Below are 24786 nucleotides of genomic sequence, written 5' to 3'. Positions count from 1 at the left end.
GATGCATAAATGACCTTTCATATGTCATACAGATTTAAATCTATGCATCAACTCACTGAGTATTTGTGGATGTCACTATACAGAATGACAAAATATCTTGTTTGCTAATGCCATGAGCAGTAATGATGATGGTGGATAAACTGGGTTTTCACTTGCAGTTAATCAAAATCCATTTGACAAAATGCTGATCAAAATTGTGAAAAGCAGTGTTTTTAGAATTATTCTTAGATATTATTCTTGATATCAATTTTAAACAATCTTGCTAAAGGTAAATTATGCTAAAATACTGTTTGGGGGGAATTCTAGTTATAATCTACAATTAAATGCTCTATATCCTTGTCTTTTTGAAGAATTACAATGCAAATAATTGCTTATTTGTAAATACAGTATTACATATACAAAATGTTAAGTATGCTTATTGTTTGGAAATTATATGCTTTTGAAGACTGAACACCTAAGTACAATAAAAATGCGTAAAAATATTTATTAGTCTTAATGTAAGTTTTATTTATTTTTTTTAACAAATTGGCATTTGTAAACTATATTCATTTTCCAACAGATATGGGCCTACACAATTTTTGTAAATAACATACTTTCATAAAATGTACAGGTAATTAATTTGTAGATTTAAAGGGACCTGCAACTGTGTTCAGCAGCAGAATTAAATTTATACAGGATTTAAACAACATGAGGGTGAGTAAATTATGACAGAATTTTAATTTTGAGATGAAATATCCCTTTAATTGGATTACACGTAAACTGTCACTTAGACTTATTCATTCTTATTTTATTCTTTTATTTGTCTTCCTTTTAAATAATTATATTCATATTCATTTTCTCAGACATTTCCCATCCGCCTTGATGTCTTCTATTTGGACTCAGCGGGTGTAATTCCGCTCTCTGTCCACTAGGCGGTCCACTAACTCTTTGTTCCCTCGCGCACAGATTCTGCTTGTGACAGATTTTTTCCCATCTCTTTGATTCATCCCAATACACAACAACACACTGGTAGTACCCTTTCTGTGGGATTTCAGGCGCTGCGGCATGAATGCACCGATCGGGACCCAATCTGTGTCGATAGAGATGATGCATGCCGATGTGTATAGTCTTTTAAAGCCCAAGAAAATGCGCAAATAGTGTCTCTTTAAAGATAAAAGAGGAAGACGGGACGGATTGGGAACGTGCTGCTTCTGTTCACCTAAAGTAAGTAGCTTTGTTTTTTTTAACTGAAACATTGTACATTGAACTGCACGATATGTTAGCTATATAAGGCGGGTAGGTAGTTACTGCACTGATAAAATCGCTATGTCGATGTTTTATGGTTGTTTTACACGTCTTTGTTTAGAGTATGGCTGTTTGGTTGCTGTTGTTGAGGAGTGTGTCGTGAATGCTGCGGCCTCGCGTCTTATTTACGCGTAAATTTATATATGTGAATGCTAATTATACTGTACTCGTGTTAAAATGTAAACTGTGAAGTCCACATCTTGTATCTGAGAAGCGCTGTCCTTCTGCCATTAATCTGGTTGGTTGTGTTTTAAAAGCTAGCTAGCTGTTTACCTAGACAGGAATTTGTTGGCACGTTCGACATCGATATTCGATTCGTTAATGAATCGGTTCGAGTGGTTCTTGAATCAATGACTCATTTCAGTGTCACTGCGAATCGAACTACATGCCAAGTCATTGAACCGAACAGTATTTCTTGTTCATTCCGTGGTGACTTATATTAAAATGTAAAAACTCGCAAGAATCCCCTCTTTCTGAGATTGAAATGATTAGAGTTATTTTAAAACAAGCAAACTCTTTCGTTAAAGTAATGTAAATAAGATGTAAACACATTTTAATAATGTTTCATGCAATGGCACGTTATGATTAATTTAAACAAAAGGAACACGGACACGCGCATTTACAATAAACTTTCTTATTTATCATATGGAATAATATAATTATTTATAAGATTAAATAATAATGTTTAATAAAATGCGATGCCACATGATAATGAACCGCTGAATCGTTTTGTGAACCAGTTAATTGAAACGAGCTGTTCGAAAGAACCGATTCACGGAAATCAGGCTGTCTGAGCACAATTTCACATTCAAATGGAATTTTTGGGCTTCATATGCCATTTTGAACATTCCTTCTCAGTATGTAAACCAGACACATAGTGGCTCAGTGAACGCAACAGGAGATTTTAATTGCAAATTTTTTACTCATTACACTTTTGACAGCTTCCTTACAACTTTACACTAAGGAACAAGTTTTAGCCCATAATAAAATCCCACGATAGTGCTCAGTTTAAAAACTTCAGAGATTAGATGTGCTTTCTTGGCTTACTTATTAATCTACGTTTTAAAACATGAATTAAACAGTTTTAAATTTGTCTATTTATTTATACATTAAAAAAATAATTTTAAATTTATTGTTTTATTAAACTCGATTTAAACCTTGAATTAAGTAAACATCTTTAAATATGTTTATTAATTTGTCCATTTAAAAGTGATTTATTTATATACATTTTTATGTTTGAATTATTAAATCAATAAATTGATTGTTCATTTTATTTTTAAGTGGCAGTCTTGGTCCTCCATAGTTAGCCAGTTTCGCGGCTAAAGTAAACAGCACTGCTCGTTACCCCACGGCAGAGAGGGGCGGGGTCAGCAGAGCTCATTAGCATTTAAAGCAACATGGACTAGAATGGCTTGCTAAAAACAGAGCTGATTTTGACATGGTAAAAAATGTGTTTTTACACTACCATTGAGAAATTTTAACTAAAGCATGTTATAGACTTTTCATTAAGACTCTAAAGAATCTCAACTTGTGGAAAATGGCATCCGATGACCCCTTTAAATGGTGTGATTGTATATTAATGACTTTTTATTTTATTTTTCAGACTTTTGGGAATAAAGTGCAGGCAGAGTAGGCTTTATTGCTTTGGGATGTTGCATATATTCAGAAAGATTTTTTTCCTAAATGTGTATAGTCCCAAAAATAGCTCATTACTGTCCAATGTGTTTAAACATGACCCTAGGACAACAAACTTAGAAGTGTCTTTCTTATTAAACAACTCTCATAAACAGATTCGTTTTGATAAACTCTACATACAAATAAATTAGCATTTTAATGCTTCAAGTGTATTGGTCTGTAGTTCTTAAAACTGAGGAAGGACATATTAAATGTCTTCTCTGCTGTTTTTTTTTTAGGAAGCATGTTTGAAATAAAAATATGCAGCAAATCAAAATGGAATCAGAACCAGTCAAACATATCTTAAAGGGATAGTTCACCCAAAATTTAAAATTCTGTCATTAATTACTCACCCTATCAAATCAAAAATTAAGATATTTTTTATAGAATCCAAGAGCTCTCAGGCCCTCCATAGACAGCAATGCAACTGCAGTGTTCCATGTCCAGAAATGTAGCAAGGACATCGGTAAAATAGTCCATGTGACATCAGTGGTTCAACCATAATTTTACGAAGCTACGAGAATACTTTTTGTGTGCAAAGAAAACAAAAATAACAACTTTATTCAACAATTCTTCTCCTCCTCATCCTGTCTGCAGTGGTGTACTGCCATTGTGGAAAGAGTGTTTTAATTACAAAGTACTTTTAATTTACTAACAACTTATGCGTAAAATTTGGTGTTTCTTGGTGGGGGGTGGGGTTTATGTACACTACTATTGAAAAGTTTAGGATTAGATTTTAAACCTTTTTAAAGAAGTCTCTGGTCCTCACCAGGGCTGCATTTATTTGTACAAGTGCAATGAAAGCACTAATATTATTACAATTTCAAATAACTGTTTTCTTATTATTTTTAAATGTAACTTATTTTTGTCATGGCAATGCCGAATTTTCAGCAGCCATTACTTCAGTCTTCCGTGTCACACGATCCTTCAGAAATCATTCTAATATGCTAATTTGGTGCTCAAGAAACATTTATTATTAAAGTAAAGTAAAGTAAAGTCGTGACGTATTGTCAAGTATGGTGACCCATAGTCGAAATTGGTGCTCTGCGTTTAACCCATCCAAGTGCACACACACAGCAGTGAGTAGTGAACAAATGCACACACACACACACACCGTGAACACACCCCCGGAGCAGTGGGCAGCCATGCTGCGGCGCCCGGGGAGCAATTGGGGGTTCGGTGCCTTGCTCAAGGGCACCTCAGTCGTGGTATTGAGGGTGGAGAGAGCGCTGTACATTCACTCCCCCCACCTACAATTCCTGCCGGCCGGGGACTCGAACCCGCAACCTTTCGATTACGAGTCCGACTCTCTAACCATTAGGCCACGACTTCCCCTAATGATCAATGTTGAAAAATGTTGTGCTGCGTATTATTTTTGTGGAAACCATAATACATGTATTTCATAAGTTCAAAGGAGCAGAACATTAGAAATCTATTAGAAAATAGAAACATTAGAAAAGTCTTTACTGTCACTTTTAATCAGTTTAATGCATCCTTGCTGTAAAATCAGACTTGTTTAGATGGACTAAACTTTTATGATGCCATGAATCAAACCTGAACAGTTTTGTGTCCCTATTCAAGTGATTATGCCAATGAATGGCTTCATGGCATCAATCCAGTCAGTGATGCATTCAGATAGACGCACATCCCATTACAGATAGCAGTGAGCTACTCCCTTTCAACCATTAATTATTCTATTTTCCAGACTTCACACTTCCTTCATTCAGAAACACGTACGAGCAGAAGCAGCCAGACGTCACAGACGCGTAATTGATTGTGCCTCTGTCTAAAGTCTGTTTTGTGATTAGTTTTGCCCTTGTCCGTCTGCCAAGGTGTTAAAGCTGACTGGCTCACTTGAGAATGCGTGGAGGCTTTCCAGTTTCTCCCCCCAGTGGGTCCGTTCTGTTCATCTGCTTGCAGAACAGCCATATTTTTGCTTTTTACTGCTCCATTTGCCTTTTTTGATTCGGAATATAATCACTAGACATAATATTGTTATTGTCTATTTGTTAACTTCATTTTTGTCTGTTTGTGCCAGATTAATTTTGTACCCAACAGAGCAAGCGTTGTCTTTAATCTTTAATCAAATTTTAATTGTCTTTAATCTGTTTGACAATTTGAAGCCGGGCGGCGTTGAAGGAACGAAACGGCCTGATATTTGAGCATCTAGATTTAGCATTCTTTTGATCATGGCACACACTGCTTGGAAAAGATCTGCTGTCAACAAACCCATGTTTTTTCCCCTTCCTCTCTTCAGTCTTGGTGAAAGAGCGTTTCTCTCACTTCTGTTTTTTTCCTGATTTGCTAGCCTGTTTATCTTTTTTAGCTTGTGCTGATTTCGCCCAGATAGTTTCCCATCTGAAAAGTGGCTTGGTCTCTTTGGACGTCTTCTGTACTCTCCCACTCTAATATTGAAGCACTTTGACGTTTATTAGAGCTTTGTTAAATATTGATCACAGCGCACACTTGAGGAATCATTACATCAAAGCTTGTGTGCCAATAATGCGTTTTATTCTCCTTTGAAGTCCTTCAGCCTTACGGCGTTTGGTGGGCTGTCAGATTTACCGTTATTAATGCAAAGTGAAACCTATTTCGGAAAAAATAGCTTCTTGATAATGCTTGGACAAGGCCTGTGAAAACACAACCTGCAGGTTTTAATTAGCCTTTATCGGCTGTCAAAACAAGTTGAGTGCAACCAGTGCTCACAATCAGAAGGGCTGGAGTCACTGCGATAGGGCCATGGTGCACTAATGTGGGTCAACACCCAAAATGTCTCATTGTTTCCTTGACCTGTCGTTGCCTTAGAATGTGCCTGTTTTGTATTTGGGTAATTTCTGCTTTGTAAGCAGGGATGCAATCGTTGGCAAATTATACATTTATTATTAGTTACTCTGTATTCATTCACCAGATGCTTTTAATGAGACATTCTTGTAGCCTATATTTACAGTGGTGTGAAAAAGTGTTGGCCCCCTCCTGATTTTTTATTTTTTTACATGTTTGTCACACTTTAATGTTTCAGATCATCAAACAAATGTAATATTAATCAAAGATAACACAAGTAAACACAACATGCAGTCTTTAAATGAAGGGTTTTTCTTAAGAAGGGAAAACAAAATCCAAACCCACATGGCCCTGAGTGAAAAAGTGTTTGCCCCCCCCCCCCCCCCCCCCCCGTTAAACCATAACTATAGTTTATCACACCTAAGTTCAGTTTCTCTAGCCACACCCAGGCGTGATTATTGCCACACCTGTTCGCAATCAAGAAATCACTTAAATAGGACCTGCCTGACAAAGTGAAGTAGACCAAAAGATCCTCAAAAGCTACACATTATGTTGAGATCCAAAGAAATTCAGGAACAAATGAGAAAGAAAGTAATTGAGATCTATCAGTCTGAAAAAGGTTATAAAGCCATTTCTAAAGCTTTGGGACTCCAGCGAACCACAGTGAGAACCATTATCCACAAATGGAGAAAACATGGAACAGTGGTGAACCTTCCCAGGAGTGGCCAGCCGACCAAAATTACCCCAAGAGCGCAGTGACGAGTCATCCAAGAGGTCACAAAAGACCCCACAACAACATCTAAAGAACTGCAGGCCTCACTTGCCTCAGTTAAGGTCAGTGTTCATGACTCCACCATAAGAAAGAGACTGGGCAAAAATGGCCTGCATGGCAGAGTTCCAAGACGAAAACTGCTGCTGAGCAAAAAGAACATGAAGGCTCGTCTCAGTTTTGCCAGAAAACATCTTGATGATCCCCAAGACTTTTGGGAAAATACTCTGTGGACTGACGAGACGAAAGTTGAACTTTTTGGAAGGTGTGTGTCCCATTACATCTGGCGTAAAAGTAACACAGCATTTCAGAAAAAGAACATCATACAACAGTAAAATATGGTGGTGGTAGTGTGATGGTCTGGGACTGTTTTGCTGCTTCAGGAACTGGAAGACTTGCTGTGATAAATGGAACCATGAATTCAGCTGTCTACCAAAAACTCCTGAAGGACAATGTACGGCCATCTGTTCGTGACCTCAAGCTGAAGCGAACTTGGGTTCTGCAGCAGGACAATGATCCAAAACACACCAGCAAATCCACCTCTGAATGGCTGAAGAAAAACAAAATGAAGACTTTGGAGTGGCCTAGTCAAAGTCCTGACCTGAATCCTATTGAGATGCTGTGGCATGACCTTAAAAAGGCGGTTCATGCTCGAAAACCCAATTACAACAATTCTGCCAAGATGAGTGGGCCAAAATTCCTCCACAGCGCTGTAACAGACTCATTGCAAGTTATTACAAACACTTGATTGCAGTTGTTGCTGCTAAGAGTGGCCCAACCAGTTATTAGGTTTAGGGGGCAAGCACTTTTTCACACAGGGCCATGTGGGTTTGGATTTTGTTTTCCCTTCATAATAGAAAACTTCATTCAAAAACTGCATGTTGTGTTTACTTGTGTTACCTTTGATTAATATTTAAATTTGTTTGATGATCTGAAACATTAAAGTGTGACAAACATGCAAAAAAAATAAAAAATCCGGAAGGGGGTGAACACTTTTTCACACCACTGTATATATTTTTTTTTTTTACCTTTTTTTTTACACGGCATCTGCAGAAAGCTCCAGATTTGCACTCAATTGGAATGATCGTTATTCACAAATCTCTACAAATCCCCTGTCTCACGCTCTTTTATTTAACATTTTGGCTAATTTGTTGATTTTCAGCTACCAAAACCATTAGTAATTCATTTTTTTATTCATTTTTATTTTGAAACTATGGCCATTTCTAAATATTTTTTATAACAAATAGCATATAAGGTTTTGTAGAAACCATAGTTATATTTAACTGTTATGGTATTAAGCTATGCATGATTACACTTCCTAACTCAAAATCAGTGCTTTGTTGTCGAATAAGCATTGAAATAAGGCAAAGTAGGTAATAATATTAGTAAATCCACTTATTTGGTAAATGCAATTAATTTTGTCTGCTCTTAAATTTTTTATATATATTTTATATATTTTTCATATATTAGTCTGGGTGCCAGTATGTGTAAATCCAATCCACTGTGCAGATTTTCTCAAAAAAAAAAAAAAAGTACACTTGAATACTTAGAAATACTTTTTAACTCAAGATGCCTCAACTACATGAAGCATGATCTCTCAGAGCAAACACTGTTTAGTTTTTACCAGTACACTACATCAGTTTAATTATTTATTTTCCCCATCAAGATCTACCCCCTTTAATCCATCTCTGTCTAAACGATCAGACTGAACAGAACTGAATAATGCATGTGAAAGTGGACATCTCACATCCATGTATCCTCCAAGCAGGTGATGGTGTTCAGGCTTTTCTAAATGGAGTTTTTAAAGCACTGCAGCATCTGGATGTCCACTGGCCTGCAGCCAGCTTGCAGGCAGGATATGATGCGTTTCTTTTCCCATAATTCACATCATGTGTTGGATCTGGAAACCTTCTGTGCACCATGTGAGTTATTGACTAACCTGGATGAGTTTGCTAAATCCTTGGTTCAAGAGTTCATGACTGCTGTGGTTGGCAGTTGTTTTCTTATTCTGTGTCACGGGCGTCTGTACTAGCTTTCTTATCAGATCCAGTTCCATTAATCTATCAGATTCTAATTAGGGCTGGGTTGTGTTGAATTATTGTGATTTATTCAATATTATATTACTGCAGAAACAAAATTAAGTAGCATGTGTCATTGTGTAGATTTTTCAGGCCTGTTTTTAAGGCTTTTTTCTGTTCTCAGGGAACATGGTACTGTTATGTTGAGTCAGTTTGAACTTAAACTTCAGTTTGAAAAATGGCAGAAGTGTTTTCAGCATATGTCCCGCCAAATATTGGCGTTTTAAGATAACGCCAATATTTAGTTTTAAGATAACTCTTAAAAATCTATTTTCGTTTGATATTTAAAAATGAAGTATTTATTTCTATGAGTAAGCTTACATGCCATCTAGCTGGATAAAATATTTAATATTTCTCATTCTTTGGTGGTTACACCATTTGACATTATGTACATTCAGTCTTTTGTAAAAAATGGTATGTCATTTTTAATTACATATAATCAACATAAACACGCTGTGTACATTTTAAAATACCCGATGCATGCTTTTATAACAAGTTTTTAAAGGATTTTTGAATTTGCCAAGTTACCCCTTTTTGTCACTGACCCATAAATTGATCAAAAGTGACAGTAAGTATATTTATAATGTTGCAAAATATTAGTATTTTAAATAAATGCTCTTCTTTTTATCCAAAAAAAAAAGTAAAACAACACTACTGTTTTCACTTAATTGACCATCAAATCAAAAATTCTTCAAAACCTTTAAAACTGTAGTGTAATAGTACATTTCTGAAATTATTATTCTTTTTTAACCACTGTTCTGTTCAGCTGTAAAGCACGAAGTAGGTTGGATTGTGGTCAAAGTACATTCCTAGATGTTTTTTTAGTTTTATATTGCCTAAGAATAAGCAGCCAAACTGCCCAAAGTCCCACTCCCACTACTTTGTTTGTAAAACATCTCACTGGTCATATAATTCCTAGGCAGGTTACAGAACAGATTTATGAAGCACATTTAACATGAATAGTTTACATCTGCTCTGAATTGTTTTGTCATTACATTGGCTGTGGAGACAGTGAGTTGGTTTTCTGGAGGAGTAAAATCGAGATCTGGCTTCCATTAGTAAATATAGAAGGTTCTCGGATACAGATCATAGTCATGTGAAAAATAGCTCTGTGGAATGTACGGCCTTGGTTTGTGCAGTCCGTGCCAACTCTGAGAGCACACATATACGTGCGCTGTAACTCATCTCTGCTGTGCTCTTCAGTTCAAAGCTCTTTGATATGGACTGTTAGTGATTGGTCAAATGGGTGCTTCACAACAGGAAGTGAGAGTCTCAAGCAGGAAGGGTGAGTGGAAAATGGGATGTTCAGAATTTCAGCTGATGATAAGCTCATCTATATATTGACTACAGCTCTTTGTACCTTGTATGCCTCAAACTCCAGAGGTTTACATCCTTGCATTCATTGTGAACCAGATTTACTAGATTATCTTTTACACTGCTGAGATGTTCACATTCGTATTACATTATAGAATATAATCTTTGCATTAAACGTGCTACACGTTTCTGGGACTTTTAAAGGCTTTGTTATGGAGCATCCTGTTCCCTATTTCCTGTCTCCAGGGATCCCTGATGAGGGTTGAAATAATACAGAAAACATCCATACTGAAATACTCCACCAGACAACAAGCAGCTTTGCACTAAATATAGGACTAGTATTGCTTTTGAGGGGGAACTATTTTCAGGCTGAGTGTTTTATAGACTCTGAAATTCATTTAAAAGGATTTTTTTATTATTATTAATACTATTTCATTATCGTAATTGCAGTGTAAATGCATTTTATTTATTTTATTTATATTTATTTTTATATATTTTAATAGTTAAATAGACTACAGTTCAAAAGTTTGGGGTTGTTAAGATTTTTTTTTTTAATGATTTTGAAAGAAGTCTCCTATGCTCACCAGAGCTGCATTTATTTGATCATGAATACAATTAAAAAAACAGTAATATTGTAAAATATCATTGCAATTTAAAAACTGATTTCTATTTTATTTCTATTTTAAAATGTAATTTATTCCTGTAATGCAATGCTGAATATTTAGCCAGTCTTCAGTGACACATGATCGTTCAGAAATCATTCTAATATTGGTGCTTAATTTTTTTGTTTGTTTGTTTTGTTTTGTTTTTGTGTTTTTTTTCGGAATTCTGTTATGAATAGAAAGTTCAAAAGAACAGCATCATTTATTTTAAATATAATTTTTGTAGCAATGTCTTAACAGTCACTTTTGATTAATTTAATGCATCCTTGCTGAATGAAAGTAACAATTTCTTAAAAAAAAAAAACTTACTGGCATCAAACTTTTGAACAGTAGCATAGGCAAGAAAGAAAATACCTATCAGAATTCAGTATGCAAATAGTACGATGACATCACTGTTGGTTACATTTTAAATGCTTTTGGTAAACATTTAAAAAAAAAGAGATTTTCAGACTTTACTCTTAAATTTCTAATTCAATTATAAAGTTTATAATTTATAACAAAAAAAAGTACGTTCAGTGGTTCAGGCAGATTTTATTTTCAGAAGTTTAATTTTAAAGAAGCACCGAATTAGCATGTTTTAAGGAATATCAACACAGCTTTGCCTTGAAAGCACTATAATAAACTCTTAAACTTGTCCTAGACCAAGGATTTTCCGGAAATCACAGTTCTCCTCAGCTTATTTTTCTGAGTTGCCATTACTCCCAGCCAAATAGGTCATACTCTTAGAAAACCACTCTTGTTTCGGTGACCTTTCTTGTTGTGTGTCGTCAAGGCATCGCGGCGTCTAAGCCGAATGACTAAGTAGATGCAAAATAGGCGCTTGGTTCAGTAGGGAACTAAAACAATACCTTTTCACTCCGAACACAATCCTCAAGCCACTGAAATTGTCCACGAGAGGAATTTTTCCTCGAGCATTAAACAGTGCTCCCCGCTCTCTTGCCGGCATCCCTGCAGGCGTGCATACGCTTTCATATCAGTGCACGGCGAAGCATCCTGTTTACATCACAAAATGTCTCCATGCCAACGAGAGGCTGGTGAGGGGTGCTGGGTCCTGGCAGTGCCATGTGGGCTTGGCTCGGGCTCGGCTATGTGCATTGTTTCACCGAAGCAGGGATTTCTCTGCCCTGTACTGAGAGGAGATAGAAAGGGAGGGTGGAAATGGGGCAAGTAAGGAGGCAGGCATATATGAGAACATCACAGCAAAGTTGCAGCCATGCTCTGCAGTCTCGCACATTTTTAGCATTCCTGTTTCGCATCATATCAGCAGATATATGGAAAACTTTGGACCACTAGATGTGGAGAGGACTGAGGCCTGAGGGTGGTCAGGATTTGCATTACGTAGCCAAAAAAAAAAAGGTAAATTAAATTAATTTGAATTTTAAATTAAGATTTGCTTTGTCAATAATAGATTTTAGCTTTAGAAATCCTTTTATTTAAACCTGGCAATAAAGTTTTTGGATGCTGAAAAATGTCAAATGTGTAATATTACAATAATTTTTTTTTTTTAAATACATTTATTAAAATAAAATAATCTACAATAAAATTATATATTTTTATGTATTTTGTAGTATTTTATTTATATATATATATATATATATACATGTATGTATGTATATACAGTGGTGTGAAAAAGTGAAACACTTTTTCACACAGGGCCATGTGGGTTTGGATTTTGTTTTCCCTTCATAAAAAAAACCCCTTCATTTAAAAACTGCATGTTGTGTTTACTTGTTATCTCTGATTAATATTTAAGTTTGTTTGATGATCTGAAACATTAAAGTGTGACAAACATGCAATAAAATAAAAAAAAATCAAGAAGGGGACCAAGACTTTTTCACACCACTGTATATGTATATGTAAATGTATGTATGTACACACATATACACACAAACCCTTTAAATGTATGTAAAACAAGTCACAGAATGTAACCAAAAAAATTACATAAAATACAAAAAAAAAAATTCTATCTATCTCTCTCTGTATGTAAAATAAGAAATTGTAACTGTAGTAAGTTGTAAAGGCCTTTTACATAAACGGTATTAAAATGTCTTAATATTATAAAGCACTGTTTTTGCAACATGTTGTTTGAAGCGAGAGCTTATTCTGTTAAATCAAAAGCCTGGCTTGTGGTCAAAGACATCCTACAGTCATTTTCTTCCATCTAACCATCTAATTTATTGAGTAGAGACCATTCTAGTATTTGTGGTTGCTCCTTGATTTCAGCCACTATATCGTCTCACTCTGCGGTTTCATAGACACTATGAAACTAGTGCTTATCCAGCCTGGGCTTACTGTATTTTGGGGTGAGCTCAGCATGACTTTTTTTTAAGCTCATGTGTCTGTGCAAGCTATCTCTTACTGGTATGATGATAATTTAGCTAATCTTCCCTCGCTGCAGTTCCTTCAAGCTAGTGCTGTTACTGAATCTGAACTGATGTTATGTGATGACATATGCCCTATGGGGCCAGTGTGGAAGAGTTTGGGCCAGATGATGGAACGGTCACATGGCCTACTGGAACGGAGCTGCATTGTCACTGAATACTACCTTTATTGATCATGTGTTTTTATTTAGTTTTTTTTTCTACCTGGCAGTTGTAAATGTTTGTTAAATATATAAGTCAGCAAATAAGGTCACAGTATGTTGCTGTCTAATATCGATAAGGGTTTGTTGAATTTGCAAGAACTTTAGGGTTAGTATATACATTTTTTTTTTTTTTTTTTTTTTTTAAGAAATGTATACTTTAATTTTGAATAAGTGCTTATCCTTTGAACTTTCCAAAAAAAAGAAATTCATGAAAAATCCTGAAAGAAAAAGGTATTACTGTTTCCGCAAATGTTAGGCAGCGCAACAGTTCGGTTTTGCATTTATATAATTTAGCTTTGCATTTGTATTAAATAAAGAATTTGCACTTTTATAAAATAAAGTACAAATCTTAGCTATTGTCCCAACACAAGTGTAATAATGCATATGTAGTATTTGGATACGCTTTCTGTCATCCAGCTTCTGGATTTCTCACCTTTTGTATTTATTTCCCAACCTAGAATTCGACTCCACTCACTATAGCTTTGTTTTTTCGTCTGCTTATTTCTGCCTGTGTCATTATATCTGCAGATGTCATTATATCCGTCTCTTAGGGATAGATGACTTTGTAGCAACGTGTGTGGACTAAATACAGGCTGGGCAATAAGAAGCACGAGTTCAGACTATTAAACGGTTGATGTTTGGCAGTAAAAGATTTTTATAATGAACTGTATGTTTCAAACCCTGTCCTTTTAACTGCCAGTCTGTGTATTTCTTTTCAGATTTCACAAAGCTAGAGCACACAAGACCAGACAGTCTACTTCCCTCGTGTCTGTGACTCCGTACTGTCGTGTTGGATGCAGCTTAACAAGCAGAAGAAGAGAAAGAAAGGATTTCTCTCGCTCCAGTGGACTAGATTGTATTCGGAATGATGAAAAAGTGAACTTGAATAGTTTCAGAAACCAAAGAAACACGTGAGACGGACAGATACATTTTGTGGGAGACTTCAGGTGAAAGTAGGCGCCAGCGTTTCCCGCGTGGCGTCGTTGGTCGTGTAAGAAAACCGGTCTCCCTGTAGGATGACCAGCCTTTTCCGACGCAGCAGCAGTAATGGAGGGTCTCGGGGTGGCGGGGACTCTGCTACAGGTGAGCTCAACAACTCCAGGCCCAATCGGCAAGTTCGACGGCTGGAGTTCAACCAGGCCATGGAGGACTTTAAAACCATGTTCCCTAGCATGGACTATGAGGTGATCGAGTGCGTACTGCGCTCCAATAATGGGGCTGTGGATGCTACCATCGACCAGCTCCTGCAGATGAGCATTGACGGACAAGGCTCAGATGACAGTTCAGATTCGGATGACAGCATCCCACCAGAGGCCAGTGTCTTTTAAAGCACCTATTGTAACCCGTATTTCCTATATATGATCACATTTCTTCATTGGAAGACATTTTAATATATGTATGTATATATATATTATACTTTTTTATATATATATATATATATATATATATATATATATATGTATATATATATATATATATATATAAGTGGTCCATACGGCTTAAGCTCTATATTACTGTTTATTTTAGAAGTCTCCTGAAATCTCACAATAGTTTTTGCATCAGAAACAGACTGAAATTGAAGCTAAGTTTTATTGCACTTTCTTGGGATGTGATAATCAATAGACTTCTTACCCACAATACTCTTACACCTGACTGCTCCGATAAGAAAGTGTGTCAGTATTGGGCCCCGAGATGGATCTGAGACACATTACAGTCTATCTGTCTGTGTCTCTGTAACAGTCTCCTTCATGGCCCAGTGGAGATGCTCTGACATTAGACTTTGATGCGATCCTAAGTGAAACATCAACTGCAGTGCATTTTGTTTATACGTTCTGCTGTGATTCTCTGCTTTTAAGGACATTCCCCACCGGTGTATTTTTTTCTCATGCATTATTTATAATCCTATGTTTAGATGGGGATGTGTTGAAACAGTATGTACCGTACTGCATATGCTGTTGGTATGAAAATCACTGCAAATATTGACCTAAGGTACAATAAATATGATTGATAACTAATACTGATACCAGTCTAATATATAGCCTACATTTAATGACAGTCATTTATTTTTTAATTGAATTTTCTGTTTAATTGAATATTTAATTAAATTAAAATGTGAACCAGTTAATTAAAACAATGTTTTTTAATTAAAGACATTACATTGTCATTGCTATACGTTTCATTTTAATATAAAATTGAATATTTTAAAACAATATGTACACATGCTGTACTGCAAATGCAGTTTGTATGAAAATCAAAACAAATATTAACCAATAATAAATGTATAATTATTGTTTTATTTACAACTAAATAATTAAATTACAAGAATAGCTTTCAAGTAAATACTTTTTTTTTTCATTTTGTTGATTTTCATTTAGAATTTTTATTTTAAAATCAGCTTGGATGTGTTTGTTGTGCTATGAAAATCACAGCAATCATTGATCTGAGATGCAATAAAAAAAAAAAAAAAAAAATCCATATGATTATGGATACAGACGATCCATCATTATAATTTTGATTTGTCATGATACCATAATTTCACTAGCTAATGCTTATAGCGGTAATTTAATTAGATTTAATTGAATTATGAACAAATTAAATTAAAGCAATATCTCATAGCTTTCGAGCAAAGATTAGCCTAGTTTTATGTAATTATCAACTTACTACGAAACCAATGTTTTTCACATCCTTCTACCATTAATGGTTTTAGTAACTGGCCACTACTAAATAAATGAATGGATCTGTGCAGTGCAATTTGGTATTTGTTTTTGCAATAAAAGTTTCTAGTTGCTGCTAATTGCATTTGTTCTCTTTTATCAGATTCTTGAGCGGACCCTCGAGCCAGACAGCTCAGATGAAGAGCCGCCCCCCGTCTACTCGCCACCAACATATGACATGTACATATATGACAGGAAATACCCAGATGCTCCTCCTGTTCCTCCACCCAGGTTATAAATAGCGCTTTGATGTTCTCTGCTTATCATTCTTTCCAATTTCCACAAAAAGGAGTTTGAGAGTTTGTTTTAAATGAATTACTGAAACATCAGCCTTGGAAACATGTAATGGGGTCATCATGGGTCTCAGGCTCCTTGTTCATGTAGTTACAGTTCTCTAAATGATGCCCCCTGGTGTTGATTAACAAAACTGCAGTTCTTGTTGATCCTTGTGTGAACCATATGCATGTGATTCCATTTATCCACGGATCGAAATTCCCATCAATTCACAAACATTAAAAAGGGCAGACATATCTGCAATTGAATTATGTGTCATCTGAAATCTGATCTGTAATTGAATTATAACTCTGATGCGAGTGTTGTCATTGAAACAAGTGTCAGTGACACTGGCCTCTGTTATCTTTCAGATTTGAGGCCCAAGATCCCTCTGGACACAGACAAGTACAAGGTTACAAAAACTGGAACCCACCGTTACTTGGCAATCTGCCTGATGACTTCCTGCGAATCCTGCCCCAACAGTTGGACAGTATACAGGTGAGCATTTATCATGTGATGCTATAATAGTTCAAATAAGTAAGATATAAATAGTTTAGATATTAAGTAATTTTTTGAGAATTTTTTAAAAATGTATACTTTTATTCAGCAAGGATGTACTAAATTGATCAAAAGTGACCACATTTATAGTGTTACAGAATATTTATATTTCAAATACGTTCCGTTATTTTGAACTGTCTGTTTATCAGAGTTTAATCCTGAAAAAAAAATATTTAGCAGCAACTTTTTTCAACATTATTACTGTTTTTACTGTATTTTGATCAAAGAAATGTAGCTTTGGTGAGCATAAGAGACTTTTTTCAAAAATGTTTTTAAAAAAATCTTACTGATCCCAAATTTTTTAACAGTGGTGTATCTCATAGCCTTACACTTAAGGGTTAAAAAGGGTCTGTATTCCCAGTTATCTATGTCAAACTCTTGAGACCACGTGGCCTCTGAGCTTGATGTGAAAACCTAGTTTGTGCTTGAATTTTGGCCTTGATTTTGCTCCAGCTCTTTTTTCTTTATCAGTGATATTAAAGATCCATTAATAGTTCAATGAGTTCCAAGAATTCAATTATTAAAACATGCTAATGCAATACTGAAGTGCAGCTTGCAGGCCAGTGTACAGTTGTTTTTAAGCTCTTAAGCCAATCTTTTTTTAAGTTTTCAGAAAACCAGATCATTCTTTCTGAATGGCTAAATGAACTATAATGGCATCCTTGTTCTATTGTACATACACAGCTATCCTGCATATGATGATCATTCATACACTAGGCATTGTATTTGGTATTTTAAGGCAACATGACATTTATCATGTTATTAATGTTCTCACTTTAACAGTGAGTGTTTTAGTCGAATGAATCTTCCCTCAATATGTGTAGATCTTATTTCATCTAAAATTTCAATGGAAATATAAAAATAATAAAAACAAAGCCTGTTTTAAGCATATTTCCATCTCATTAACATAGTGTGAACAGTTCGTGTAGTATTCTATAGTGGTTTATAGTATTAAACAAAATGATGTAAAATGGCTTTTTATGGTAGTAATAAAATCGAGAATCAGAAATGTTAATGCAGATTTTGAAAAATATGAAGAGTTAAAAAATAGGCTTCCTCTATTATATGCAAAATCAATTATCTTTGCATTTGGAGTTGAAATATTCTTTAAATATTCATTCAGATATTTATATAAAATTTAAATGTATGTATTAAAATAATTTGTGTATGATTGGAAGAAACTGTTAGTTGGAGAAAAAAAAACTAAATTAACCTCATTGCAGCAGACAGTTTTCTTTTAATGATTTATTGTTCATGTTTGAGATGCTAACTGTGGGGAACTGTGTCTGGTTTTTAAAGTACTTTAAAACTAGCTATTGGGGTTTTCATAAGAATAAGTCTAATCTTTATTATATATCCCTCTACCTTTCAATATTCTGCAGAGCTCTCAGAGTAGCATCTCCAAGCCTTCCTCCTCATCCTCAGTACCCCAGAAGGTCCCTACTGTGGCGGCTGTCACGGGAACAGCCAGCACTTCAGAGCAGGAACGCAAACTGAAGCAATATTTAGAGGATGAGCGTATTGCACTCTTCCTGCAGAATGAGGAGTTCATGAAGGAGCTGCAAAGGAACCGAGAGTTCCTCATTGCGCTGGAAAGAGGTAGGAAGACACTCGCTCACACGCTAAACGGGATAATGAGCAGTTTCTGGCATACTCCACTTCCCCTCCTTTCACAGCTCCACCTACACAAATCCTGAAGAGTCAATTCTCATGCTAATTTACTCAACCCGGCTATGAACGTTAACGCTGACTTTTGCGGTTTCTCTCCAAAGCCATTAACAGTGTCTATTTCTCACAGCCAGATTTTGTAATAATTTGTCATACACATTTTGTGCCTTTACACTTGAATGCTTCTCATTGGATGATCTCATATCCTTGTTGAATGTCAAGGCCTAGTTTTCCTTCCATAACACCTGCCTTCTATGTTGTAGATCGATTGAAATACGAGTCAAAGAAATCCAAATCCAGTCATTCATCAGCTAGCATGGAGAACTCCACAGGTAGATATCATTCACCTGAACGGTGTCAGTGCATGTTTGTGTGTATGTGAGCATGTACGTCACACTCTGTCTGTGTGCATATGGATAATTTTATCTTTTCAAAACTGCCAAGCCTCACTATTTAACCCTGTAAAGCCTTGTTACATCAGGCTTTTGAAGGGGAATAAAGCATCAATTTTCCTAAAACTGAGGGGAAAAAAAACTTGGTGCAAATGCTGATGTTTATATGGCCAGAAAGTCCAGAAAATTCTGTTAGCTTGTAATGTAAATCAGTGAGATCTTAATAACATTATAGCAGAAATCTTGCAGAAAATGCACATAAATTTCAGTCATCACTCTATTTTATTCTAGTAAGGTGATATTTAAATGCTTAGTGTTAAAACTAGTTTTAATTGTGAAGTGGAAAACATATAATGCAATTCAGTACAGTGGTGTTTGACAAAAGCCTGCTCTATCATATTTGATCTTCACATTTTAACAAGATTTTTTTTTTTTTTTTACTTTTTTTTTATTATTATTATTATTATTATTATTAGAACATGCTATAAAAGTAATGCATCAGAGATAGTCAATAGGGGTGCATATATCTGAAAAGATTTTCAAAAATAGAGAAAAGGAGAAAAACACATAAACACCAGTGTTTTTCACAGTTTCAAGATTTTTAAAACAAGGACATGTGTAAAAAGAAAATCGATATGCTTTGTAAACATGTATATAATCCAGCCCACTATTTATAGTCAGTTAGCTATTATTTTTTTTAAGATTGGACTCCATCTTGCCTCAAAGATATTAATCTGGAGTCTAAGGGAATAAGTTATTTTCCCTGATTTTTCAGAATCACTGTTCACATAGCATGATTTTTATTTTTTTTTAAATATCAATGGATTAGTTTTTAAAATGCTGACAATCACATTTATTTCACTGCAAAAAGACATGCGTACCAGGACCTGAAGGGAAACTTCAGGCCATTTTACTTGCAAAAAATAAATAAATAAGTGCATTATCAGTCATGCATATTGTACATTGTGTGCAACAGGTTTTCATCAGTTTTGATCATGTTCATAATTCAGAGGTCTGTGGTACAGTAGGCTTTCCAGTGGTAGTCCACCTGTTTAAAGTATCAAATTAACATGTAACCCATTTTGCAACATTTGTGCTGTAGACATCAAGATGCTTTATTTTTTCCCTGATACACAGGTGACCACTATGCTTCCAGATCTGTAGAGGCCTGCACAGCAGTCTCAGATGATGCTCTGTTTAGAGACAAGCTAAAGCACATGGGGAAATGTAAGGGTCTTGCATAAAACACCCCAGTTCACTGGAAGATAATTGTGTATTCAGGATTTTACTTTCCTTTACTTTTACAGGACATTAACATTTCTGTTGCGTTCTCATCTGCAGCAACCAGGAAGAAGCTGTTTGAAATTGCCAGAGGGTTCTCTGATAAGACGAAGCGGAGGAAGTCTAAAAGAAGAACGCTGCTACGGCATCATTCGTATCTTTCAAAATGTGTCAGAGAAACATTAGCCTAATTCAGTACAATATAAGTAACAAGTAATCAGAATATTTTTAGGGCAAGTATGAAATACAAATTAAGACACAGATGAGGAAGCTAAAGTAATGTGAAATATTTAGAGGTATTACTATTAAACTCGGTGGCTCCCCTGTTTTGTGTTCAGAAGGCTGTGAATTCCCTAGCAAATGTTATTTTTGATTCTTGGCACAGTAACTTCAAATCAGTTCAGTTGAGTAAATTTAGTGTCGATTGTTTACTTTGACTGCACTTTCTCAGATTGGGCACAGCCAACTCCACTGCCAACCTCCTAGACGATGTGGAAGGAAACCCATGTGGTAAGACTTTCTTTCCAACTTTCCAAGCCATTTTTTCTTTACATCTCTGGGTACACTGAAAGTATATTTGCTTGGGTAGAGTTCATTGCTGAGAATGCTGAAATATTCATATTTTCAGCAATCTCAGCAATAAACTTTACGCCCGTAATCATTCATATTTTATTTTATACTATTATTAATATTTTAATAAATATAAATTGTCCCTCTAACATTAGTGTTCTCTATTCTTTTTCCATTCTATGTAGTTGTTTTCGCATTATTTGTTATTAAAAAATAAATAAATAAACCTTACTACATGTATTGCTTTATACTACCCGGGATTGTCAGACCACTTACATAATATAGATTTTTGTTTGTTTGTAGGGCTGGGCATTGTGACCCATTCTTCGATTCGATTCTTATTTTTATGGTTTCGATTCGATTTCGATTCGATATCGATTGGCTATCAATATTTCATTTAAAATGTTAGTTTTGCAGACATGGGATCCATATTTTGATATAAATGCTGGTAACTGAAACTCTCCTACTTAAGTTTATTACTGAAATACACATCTACATTAATAATAGGGTGCACACAGTTGTTTTTTTTAGTGGAGCAATTCGAAAGATGGTGACACCTTCAGGACGAGAGGTGAATATTCATATCCTCTTACGTGAAGCACGCGCATTAAGAATCGATTCGGGGATTTCCCGAATCGATATCGTTGCGTTAAACTGAAGATCGATTAAAATCGGAGAATCGATATTTTTTACCCAGCCCTATTTGTTTGTTTATTTGCTTCTATTGTCCTCATTTGTTGCTTTGTTGCAAGTTGCTTTGGATAAAAGCATCTGCTAAATGTTTAAATGTAAATATATACAAACACACACAAACATCCTTTCAAAGGGTCAGTAATATATGTAACTTTTATTTATCAAGTATGTTTTAAATTAATCAAGTGACAATAAATAATTTTACATTGCTGCAAAAAATATATTTTCAGATAAACGCTGTTTTTATATTATATTCCTCAAACTTTTTTCAAAAACACTGACCCCAGCTATATATTTATGTATGTTATTTATTTTATTTATAATTTATTTCATTTTTATTATTTTTTTTAATATTATTATTTTTTATATATTTATTTAGCTGCCTTTAATAATTAATTAAGGCCATATAATGAATTCAGTTAATTGTGCAGCACTACTTTGGAATAAATCCCCGTTTAATTTTGGATGTCGGTGTGTCCTTCTAGATGAAGAAAGTAATCTTAGACGATTGGCTGCACAGGAAGAGGAGGAGCCACATAAGGAACCACTATCATGGTGAGTGTCTCATGGAGTGAGATAAGCCACTTTCCTACTATATCCTTTTGTATTCTCTAAACCCACTAGAGAGAAAATCAGTGCTACTGATTATTGTCAATCATATTCGTTCTCAGTTTCATTTGCGCCAATAGCAAAGAATACGTGTGTGTGTGTGTGCGTGTGTGTGTGCGCGCGTGTGTGTGCGCGCGTGTGTGTGTGTAAGAGAAACATCACTCACTCAGCATTTTATTAGAAGCACTCACCCAGCAGTAGTAACCACATTTCTGTCATTTAATGCCAAGGTTATAAAACACAAAGTATAGTTTATATTTAAAAATGAAAAGATAGTGGTGTCATCACAGTCCATAGTCCTATAACGGACATGATATCTAGTAACAAACCTCTTGCTGATTTCATTCCAGATCCCTCTGTGCTCTTGGGAAATTAGGGTTTCCATGGTGACCTCAGAATGACCCATGGCTGATAGCTCCTTATCTCAGTGGCTCCAGTGCTTGGCTCAGTGCCAGCCAATCGCAGACTCCAGAGGACCAGCCGAGGCAGGTCATTTTGTAGCAGCCTTTTGCGAGCCTAAGATTATTGTTACCTACATTTGATTACTATTATAATTATTGTATTGTAACTGTTTGTTAATATTTGGTTTCATATGTAAAACTCAGTAGCTATAGTACTGATTTCCAACTATGTATTTTTCTTTTTTATCCTAAACCATCTGAAATGTACTCCCCTTTATGTTTGTTTAAAAATATATATAATTTACCTGAGGACTTTCATTTCCTCATAAAATTTTTGATGTTTATTACTGTCCACAGTTAACGGTCAGTCATTTCAGCACATTAGTATATAACACTTATTTCTAATAGACTTTCGGAGTCTAATCTGCACAAAAATCTCGTCAAAAGCATTTCCTCAAAGAATGTACCCAAATCGTAACGTCCATTATCATTCCTATTAAGGAAAATTATTATTCAGGCCATTTAGTCTGTTGTGATTTTAGGGTGCTGAATAGTTCATTTCCATACAGTTAAATTAAAACCACTAGTTTGTTCAGATAAGATGCCCTTCTTTAAGACTAAGGCAATGCACACCTTCTATGTGATACATCTTTAATGCCAAAATTCGATTTCAGTTTTTTTTACACAAAAAAGGCAAACTACTGACCAACCGAAGAGTTTGCCTGCTCCTCATGTTTGCACTGCCATATCTGTTTTATAAAATATTAAAATAGTTTTTTTCAACTGTTTCTTGGTCAAAGTGATTGGATCGATTGATTGAGCCAGTATAGTTGCATCTAAACATGTTTGTTTTTTCAGAATGAGCATAGATCAATTTGAATGATGCTGAACCAACCAAAACGCTGCTCTGTGCTTTGCTGCTTTTTTTTTTTTTTTTTGCAAGTCACACTGAAGGATTTAGCCTAAAGCTGTGCTTCCAGTAGGTCACGTAACTCATGACTGGTTAGAGGTCTAATTGTGATCCACCAATAAGAATGTGCCATTATGTTCCTTTTAGTGTGGTGCATCCCAGTATTGATTCAGTGTAAAGTGGCCAGTTGGAGAACACTGTGTATTGTTGATTTTTCTTTGTGATTTATGTACATCAGAATGTCCAACAGTTAAAGCTGTCAGTTTGAAACCATCTCCTCACAGTATTACTTGCGGGATTCCACCATGTTACTGATACACGTTGTGCTCCTGAAATGTACCGATGTGGCTGTAAGAGCTTGCTTGTTTTATTTAATGGGCTTTATGTATATGAAGTCGTGTTCATGTCACATCAATATGTGATTGATTTTTGCCATTATTAAAAATTAAATGGTATCACAAATTAAATGTATACCACATAATTATGTTCTGTAAATTGTAATCGCCGTTATGAAATATGTGCTCGTGCCGTGCATATTTGCATGATTACTTTTTTCCAAATCTTCATGGTTGGCACAAAAAAAAAACAAGTCTGTAATCTGATTTGAAATGATGTGAATTGAAGAACAAATGTTTTGTAAGAGGCAAACCTTGTTGAGAGAAATAACGCATACAGCGTTGTCATCTGTGATTCACAGGCACGACTGTGTGAAGTTTTCCCTTCCATCCTGCTCGTTAACATTTTATCCTCTCAGGGAACTTGCTCTCATTTCACTTTCTGCTAAAAGCACAACTCAAACGGAAAACCTCTTAGCGCAGAAGCTTCTTCAAGGACTGTGTGGCTGATCTACTTTAGTATGTAGCCAAGCTCCTTTTCTTGATCACATGTTCTTGTGTGTTTACCTGAAATCTCTTCGAGATCCCTTTTTCCATCTTCGGTTTTTGTATGGGACAGATAGAGCCGAAATCACTGGCAGATGTGTTCAGAGAGTGTTGTGTGTGAGGTGAGCCACATGACTTTGAGTGGCTCTTAACAATTAGTGGAATGTACTATTTGTACTGTATTAGAAGAAAGCAACTGTACATGCAAATTGGCAATTTTTGTATGAAATATTTGTTTTAGCCATTATTTCTATCCCCGTAGTTTCTTCTGAAGAATATGATTCTCAAACAAATTAAGTTGACTCTTTGTCTACTTGTCCATGTGATTGTTCCACATCGCATCATTCACTTAAGACTATTTCAAGTTCTGGACTTTTCTTAAAATCCAGATGTTAATTAGTTATTGGAATAAATAATAAAATTGTTGTACTCTGTCTGACCTTGTTGTTTTTTCCCCCCCAATAAAGTCAAGTACTCAACAGAAATTGGTTATAGAAATTTACATTTGTATATTAAATGATTTACCTTTTTTATTACTCCGTTGAATGACCTTCCCTTGACCAACTATCTGCGAATGGTATTCCTGGAACTATGAAACAGGGCACAAAGCCCTATTCAACAACTCCACGGTCATAGTGCTTATCAGCCAAAGTCAAAATAAAAACATTTCACTATCAAGCATCAAGTGAG

The 24786-nt window shown here is 35.4% G+C and overlaps 1 protein-coding gene across 3 annotated transcripts; it reads left to right on the top strand.

Annotated features, from left to right (window-relative positions):
• Window positions 1-954: 954 nt before the first annotated feature.
• On the top strand, window positions 955-24586 carry cuedc1b (CUE domain containing 1b; the record flags this gene model as incomplete). Of its 3 annotated transcripts, none has more annotated exons than XM_079387682.1 (11): window positions 955-1203; window positions 13866-14459; window positions 15964-16091; window positions 16505-16631; window positions 18074-18290; window positions 18623-18691; window positions 19889-19978; window positions 20093-20186; window positions 20484-20542; window positions 21781-21850; window positions 22255-24578. In XM_079387682.1, coding segments are annotated over exons 2-11 (1152 nt in total). In that variant the 5' UTR covers window positions 955-1203; window positions 13866-14162. The 3 variants fall into 3 exon arrangements, with proteins under 3 accessions (XP_079243808.1, XP_079243809.1, XP_079243807.1); XM_079387683.1 differs by lacking the exon at window positions 955-1203 and adding an exon at window positions 11619-11918 and having other exon boundaries at window positions 22255-24586; XM_079387681.1 differs by lacking the exons at window positions 955-1203; window positions 22255-24578 and having other exon boundaries at window positions 14029-14459; window positions 21781-21854.
• Window positions 24587-24786: the final 200 nt, after the last annotated feature.

This window comes from Barbus barbus (assembly GCF_936440315.1).
Source record: "Barbus barbus genome assembly, chromosome: 31".
NCBI classification, from domain to species: domain Eukaryota; kingdom Metazoa; phylum Chordata; class Actinopteri; order Cypriniformes; family Cyprinidae; genus Barbus; species Barbus barbus.
Note: the sequence above shows the minus strand (reverse complement) of the source record. Positions and strands in the feature narration are given on the sequence as shown.